This window comes from Salmo salar, chromosome ssa10, assembly GCF_905237065.1.
Source record: "Salmo salar chromosome ssa10, Ssal_v3.1, whole genome shotgun sequence".
Classification (NCBI taxonomy): Eukaryota; Metazoa; Chordata; class Actinopteri; order Salmoniformes; family Salmonidae; genus Salmo; species Salmo salar.
The window spans coordinates 24,105,044-24,112,447 of NC_059451.1; the positions used below are offsets into that span (position 1 = coordinate 24,105,044).

A 7,404-nucleotide genomic window follows, 5' to 3' on the forward strand; every position below is an offset into this window, starting at 1 on the left:
GTTTCATCCAATTTGCAATGGATTTTCATGTGAATATTATAAAATCTGCATTTAAAGCATATGCGCATTTTTCCACCAAAGTTTTGTGTCCATCAAAACTGACTTGTTGCGGATAAAAGCCTGTACGTGATGATGTGGTGCACATAAAAACATTTTTGCACTAAAGTTCTCCTGTACCGAATAAAAAATATAAATTCAACGTGTTTCGATTGCATTTTCCACTCTATCGATGGTCAGTGGTGGTTCTAGACCATTTCAACTGGGGGGGGGGCCAAGCCGGGGCCAGTTGTACTGTTACATTAGACGTTATTGTTGTCATATCGTTTTCTTCACTGCATTGCAGGCATTAGCAGGCAAATGACCATGTTCATAATCATCATCGTTGCCACTGTCTAATAATGGATGTAAAAAAAAGAACGATAGCAAAAATGTGTTATGTAAAAATGATTTCATACTCCACATTTAGGGGGGCCACAAGGGGGTCCAAAATTGTTATTACAGGGGCACTACCCCCTGTAAAAACTCCACCCATGCAAAAGCTGAAATTGAATCTGGTCTTTTCAAACAGCTCTTACACTAAAAGGGTAATATCATAATTTTCACAATTTCACAGTATTATTTCAGTCTCATAGTGGGGAAATATATATAAAACACAGGAAAATCAGCCTAGGTATTTTTTTTACTGCACTGCCCCTTTAACCATAATCTGTAATTGCTTGTCAAGAGCTAGGCTTTATATGTAGGAAAGGGAGGTTGAAAATTACCCAAAAGCATTATAAAGTAAAACATGCCCAACAGGGCTTGGTAACCCCAGTCCTTCAGTAGCCTAATCCTGGGGGGTCTTCCACATTTTGCTCTTCCCCCTCGTCACCTGATTGCTCAACTGCTCTGCTTACCTGTAAGCAAGATGTCACCTCATTTTTGGTGTCAGTGGATCATTCCTCAGACATGCGAGGCGTTGGAGGGTGGGAGTTGCTCGCCTCATACCTGTCATAGGGGGTTTCCTGACCTGATAAAGACCTAGGGGACTGAACACATCAGTGTCTGAACACATCAGTGACCAGTGGAGTATTCATCAGCCTTGTTTTGTTTTAACATTTTGTTGCTAGACAAAATGCATGAATGAAAAATGCAACACTAATAAGTCTTGATTTGATAAGTATTCACCCCCCAGAGTCAATACATGTTAGAATCACCTTTGGCAGAGATTACAGCTGAGTCTTCTTGGGTACATTTATAAGAGTTTTGCACACCTGGATTTGTGCAATAGTTGGCCATTATTATTTTTCAAATTCTTCAATCTCTGTTAAGGTTGTGGGGATCATGACTAGACAATTTTCAAGTCTTACCATAGATTTTTCAAGCAGATTTAAGTCAAAACTGTAACTTGGCAACCCAGGATCATTCACTGTCTTCTTGGTAAGCAACTCCAGTGTAGATTTGGCCTTGTGTTTTAGGTTATTGCCATGCTGAGTTAATCTCCCAGTGTCTAGTGGAATGCAGACTGAACCAGGTTTTCCTATAGGATTTTACTTGTGCTTAGCTCCATCCCGTTTCTTTTTATCCTGAAAAACTCCTCAGTCATTGCCGATGTCAAGCATACCCATACCATGGTGCAGCCACCACCATGCTTGAAAACAAGGAGGCAGTTACTCAGCGATGTGGTGTTGGATTTGCCCCAAAAATAAAGGGGGATACCTAATCAGGTGTACAACTGAATGCTTTCAAAAATGTGTCTTCTGCATTTAACCCTGAATCAGAGAGGTGCGGGGGGCTGCCTTAATCGACATCCACGGCACCCGGGGAACAGTGGATTAACTGCCTTGCTCAGGGACAGAATGACAGATTTTTACCTTGTCAGCTCGTGGATTCGATCCAACAACCTTGCGGTTACTAGCCCAACGCTCTCACCACCAGGCTACCTGCCGCCATATAAGTGTATTCCTTTGCCATGTTTTTTTGCCTTGTTGGATACAGGATGCATATTTTGGAATATTTTTATTCTGTATATTTGTATTCTTCTTTTCACACTGTCATTTAGGTCATTATTGTGGAGTCACTACAACGTTGTGGATCCATCCTCAGTGTTCTCCCTTCGTCACCACTGGCCTCATGGTGACATCCCTTAACAGTTTCCTTCCTGTCCTGCAACTCAGTTCAGAATGACGACTGTATCTTTGTGTCTGAGTGGTTTAATACATCATGCCACAGCATTAATATTAACTTGACCATGCTTAAAGCACTAGTCAGTGTCTGATTTGTTATTGTTACCCATCTACCAATCACTGCCCTTCTTTTTGAGGCTTTTTCGAAAAGCTCCCTGGTCTTTGTAGTTGAATCTGTGCTTTAAATTCAAAACTTGACTGAGGGACCTTACAGATGTTGTATGTATGGAGGACAGAGGAAGGGTAAGTCATTAAAAAATCATGTCATCCGTTATTATTTTGAATTGTTTGAATTGTTCTTCCACTTTGACATTACAGAGTATTTAGTGTAGATCAATGAAATTTATTTCAATCACAATTTGTAATGGAACAAAATGTGAAGACATAGAGGGGGTGAATTCTTATGATACCCACTGTATATATTAATACATTATAGGTTTCATAGAGATGCATTGACAATCTTTGTTAGTATTTATTTAATTTCTATATTACCTATGACCCCAAATCACCAAGATGTTTGCCTGTTGGACATGGCTCTGAGGCAGTAGCAGTGAAGTTGAGTAACAGAACAAGTCCTTTATCTCACTTACTATCTGACCCTGTGTTCACTCTGTACATTCAGTTCTTTCAGTGTCTGGTCTCCACAACGTGTGTGTGTGTGTGTGCGCGTGCGTGCGTGCGTTGACTTGAGAGTGAGAGAGGGTGTGTGTGTGTGTGTGTGTGTGTGTGTGTGTGTGTGTGTGTGTGCGTAGTGTGTGTGTGTGTGTGTGTGTGTGTGTGTGTGTGTGTGTGTGTGTGTGTGTGTGTGTGTGTGTGTGTGTGTGTGTGTGTGTGCGTGTGTGTGTGTGTGTGTGAGAACCATATGCGGTGCTATAGCAGGGCAGTGTAGCGTGCAGTGCAGGAGCGAGCAGGGCCTAGCCGGCCCAGGAGAGCCCCAGTACCCTGGTAATCCCTGTGTTTTCAGGAGCCCTGGCCCGTACTTGATGAGCTTGGGCAAGGAAAGGGGTAGCGTTCTCTCCCTTTCTCCCTATCCCGCTTTCATTCCCCCCTCCACCCCTGGAGCCGCTTCGCGAATGAATGGGTTCCAAGTGTTAACTCAGCAACTCTCTCTTTCTCTCTCTTCTTTTCCTCATTTTCTCCCAAAGAGAGGAAGAGAGCCAGATGTGGGGATGCTAAACGTGTACCCAGAGAGAGAAACAGAAGAGAGATTCTTATCCTCTTTCTAGCTGACAACATTCTAAATGTTGCCGTGAAGTCTGTGTGAGTTGAAAATGGCATTCAGACATGTTGGACATATCTGACACCTTGAATTATTTTTAGCTGTACATGAATTATATGCAGAATCTTAAATGTTTCTAAACAGAACTATCAATATTCATGTTAATTTGTAATTTTCTAAATTAGTGACCAATTGAAGATTTGAATTTAGATAACACTTGCATGTTGCACATACCATACATGTGTTGCTCCCTCAGTGCCTGGAGTGCGTTGGTGCAATGTGTTGGTGGTTAAGGGGTTAAGGGGCAGACTGTGCGTGTGCACGTGCGTGCATGTGTATGTGTGTGCACAGGGAGGTGGGAGCGTACAGGGATTACTGTGAGGCTCTAGGCCCCAGGGCAGAGGGGCTGTTTCCTGGCCATAGCCCCTGTTTGTCCTGCCTGACCTGGCAGCTCTGGGGGCAGATCCTGCTTGGATACACCCCCGCTCCCACGCCTGTCTGAAGCTGTTAGCCACTGGCTGTGAGTGGCTAGCTGGGCTTAGTGCGTCTGAGCTGTGGGTGGGGTGGGTGCTGGGGGGGGGGGTGCAGGGGCCGTTGTGTTGGGATGGCTTAGTGGGGAGAGGAGGGGTGTAGAATAGGGTGGTTCTGGTTTATGACTTTGGTTTGATTCATTACACCATTTATTTCATATCAGCCTGTGAGAGAGCCAAGTGAATGAGCCTTGTTGGTGTTACCTTAAACACAATGTCTCGCTGCCCCGCCGTCACACACGCTCTAACTGTACCCCTCTCTTTTTGGCTCTCTCTATCATACCCGCACTCACACTCAGTCACATTCAGATAAACAAATCTTCTGAATATTTTTCTATGTATGACCTCCATCTGAAATGTTCATAATTTTGTCATAAAGCCATTGAAGCAAATTAAGATGAATTGTATGTTGAAAATGAATATGAAAATAATTGTCTTGGAACATTGTCTTCTGTGTCTTTGATTGGGTTGTTAATGTAACACCCCCAATTTGACCTAATCCATTAGGAGTGAAATCATGTGATATCCTAGCTTGTCTATGCGGTGACTTTGTGCAGTATGCTGTTGTTACTACAAAGTCCCGAATCATAACACCTCCCTCTCTGCCCTGAGGTCTGTTTGATTATCAATCTCAAAAATTCCTAATGAAATGGAGGGATATTTACTTTTTCCCCCCAAAAGCTTTCACAGTTCAATTGTTTGTATTTAATGGGTTGTTATTATTTTTCAATTGGTGGATTGAGCGTTGGGTTTTGAATCCCATAGAGTAGCTCTGTCCGTGTTTTTCTGGCCTAGATATACACTGCAGTCCAGAGCAAACCCACAGAGCCTCAGACACATGGAGAGAACAGAAAGGGAGGGAGAGCTCCCTGGTCCTTCACTCACATACTAACTTGTGATTGGAGCACTTACACTGACTGTGTGTGCTTGTGCCAACTATTTAACACCATTTTGACTTTTTACATTCATACTGTATTGAAACAGTTTAGTAGTATCTAACATGTAAGTATAGGCTGCTTGATCTGAATATCTGAATGTGACTGAGCCTATGCATTCCAACTTCACATTATGCATTATGTCAAACAAATGTGTTTTCGCTGTTTTAATATAACTGACATAGGTCACAATAATTTTAAAATTAGGATGTGGTCCTTTCTATAAAAGAGGCAAACTTCATCCTACTCTGGAAATAAAATTGTCTAGTATCATTAAGTTATTACTCCTAGAGTTACAGTGCGACTTCTTTCCTTACCGCTTATCATTTTGAAGTGTAGATAGGCCTACTGGAAATCATGATCTGTCAGGGGCCTGTAGCCCCCCCCCAACCCCACCCCACACACTGTCATAGGTTAGCCAGTGTTGTCACTCGAACCCTGTTTATAAAACTGTCCACGCCACTCACCTGGCAAGAGAGAAAGCTCATTGACGGCGAGGGCGACAGGGACTCAAATCCAGGCTCTCAAGTTAACATAGGGAGGGACCCAAAAGGCACACACTGTCTCTGAGCAAAACAATAGATCCCTTTTAACTTTATGGTGCCTGCATTTTTTCAGCTGCTATTTGGAAAAGCTATTTCATTTCAAGCATACATAAAACATATTTTTTTTATGAATCTTGAAAATTTCTCTTACTTTTCGGGCATGTGTAACATGACGGCTGAGTCACAGGACTCACCAGCCGAGCTGGCCAGCCCGCTGGTCATGTCGCCTAACGTGAGTCTGGACTCCCCTTTACCGCCATCGCCTCTGATGCTGCAGGCCCGGATCAAAGATGGGGTTCTGATCAAGTCTGAGCCACGGGTAACAAGTCCGAACGCGGATCGAGAGGAGGGAGCTACTCTGGGCCAAACCGAGGAGCACCTGCCCACTGGGAGTAGACGTAGGAAGAGGCCCGTTCAGAGAGGGAAACCACCCTACAGTTACATCGCTCTCATAGCCATGGCCATCGCCAACTCCCCCGAGAGAAAACTCACACTTGGTGGTATTTATAAATTCATCATGGAACGTTTTCCCTTTTATCGAGAGAACTCCAAGAAGTGGCAAAACTCCATCCGCCACAACCTCACCCTCAACGACTGCTTTGTCAAGATTCCCCGGGAACCTGGAAGGCCTGGTAAGGGCAACTATTGGACTTTGGACCCCGCTGCTGAAGACATGTTCGACAACGGGAGTTTTCTGCGGAGGAGGAAAAGATTCAAGCGCACTGACGTAAGAACCTATCCTGGGTACATGCAGAGCTCTAGTGCGTTCACTCCGACCCCCATGGGCAGACCGGCATACCCCAACACCATGTACCCAGGAATAGGATCGGGTTACGGCTCGCAGCTGGCAGGGACCCCCCTCCCGGCGATGCTGCATCATTATCAAACCCCTGCCGGAGTCAGTCAAGGACAGCCAAGGATGTTCAGCATCGACAACATCATCAGCCAGCAGTCAGTGATGCAGGGAGGAGAGCTCAACCCGCTGGGGTTAGGCGGTGGAGACCTGGACACCATGTCAGCTAGCTGCTCCCTCACTGGCACTGACCCCTCCAACTGCTTCCAGACGCAGACTGTCAATCACTCAGGGAATTCACTGGGCAGAGGCGGTGGGGGACTGTCATCAAACCTGGCACCCGGGTATCCTTACTCTTCCTCGGCATCCCCACCCCACCTACCTTCCATGATGCAGTCCAGTTTCTCTCCAGGTAGCTCTCAGGTGTACTGCACGGGGAACCGTCTGTCTCTACCCGCCGTGCGCTCCGGGTCTTGCGCGGAACACACTGAGCAATTACTGGGTCTCTCCAGCACAATGAACTCTTACAACAACTCTTACATGAGACAAGCCAACTTTGCATCAGGATTAGATCGGTATATGTGAAGAAAAAAAAACAACGATAGAACGATAGAGCCTCAAAAAACAACGATAGAGCCTCAATACATTCCATTTGAAATAGGTGTGAAACCTCTTCTTTGTTTTAAATGCAAATCGACATTCCATTATAGTTTTGTTCATATCTCAGTGCTTTTGGTTCGTTTATCTTATGTGTTTTATAACATTAATATTGATGTGTTTTTAGATGTTCTGTAGCCTATCTACTTGTACTTCTTTGTCCGAGAACAATTCCAATTACTGAACCTTACATTTTTGTCATTGTCACCTGTAAAAAATAAGAGTTCTCAAACAATATTATTAGCCATATACCTGTATACTGTTCTATTTTGTGAAATGTAAATAGTTTATTTCTTTGTGAATTATATTGAAAAGGCCTACATTGTTATTTACCGTGTTTGGTTGGTGTAATAAATAAATTTTTTGATAAGCATGGTCTTGTTGCTTGCATTTGTTGAACTGAATAGGTCTACATGTCTCTGATATGAATTATGCCTACTTTAAATTAATAGTTGATAGATCATTAGACTTTAAATCCAATTCCCATAAGCCGTATACTCATGAATTACTTTTTTTATTGCATACCTAATAGCCTATACATTTATATTAAGCGAACCAAA

General features: G+C 43.7%; 1 protein-coding gene across 1 annotated transcript; it reads left to right on the forward strand.

Moving 5' to 3' along the window:
• Positions 1 to 5,248: 5,248 nt before the first annotated feature.
• On the forward strand, positions 5,249 to 7,171 carry foxe3 (forkhead box E3). Its single transcript, XM_014216907.1, has one exon. It carries the CDS (start codon positions 5,447 to 5,449, stop codon positions 6,770 to 6,772), a length of 1,326 nt encoding a protein of 441 aa, XP_014072382.1. The 5' UTR covers positions 5,249 to 5,446; the 3' UTR covers positions 6,773 to 7,171.
• The last annotated feature ends 233 nt before the right edge of the window (positions 7,172 to 7,404 follow it).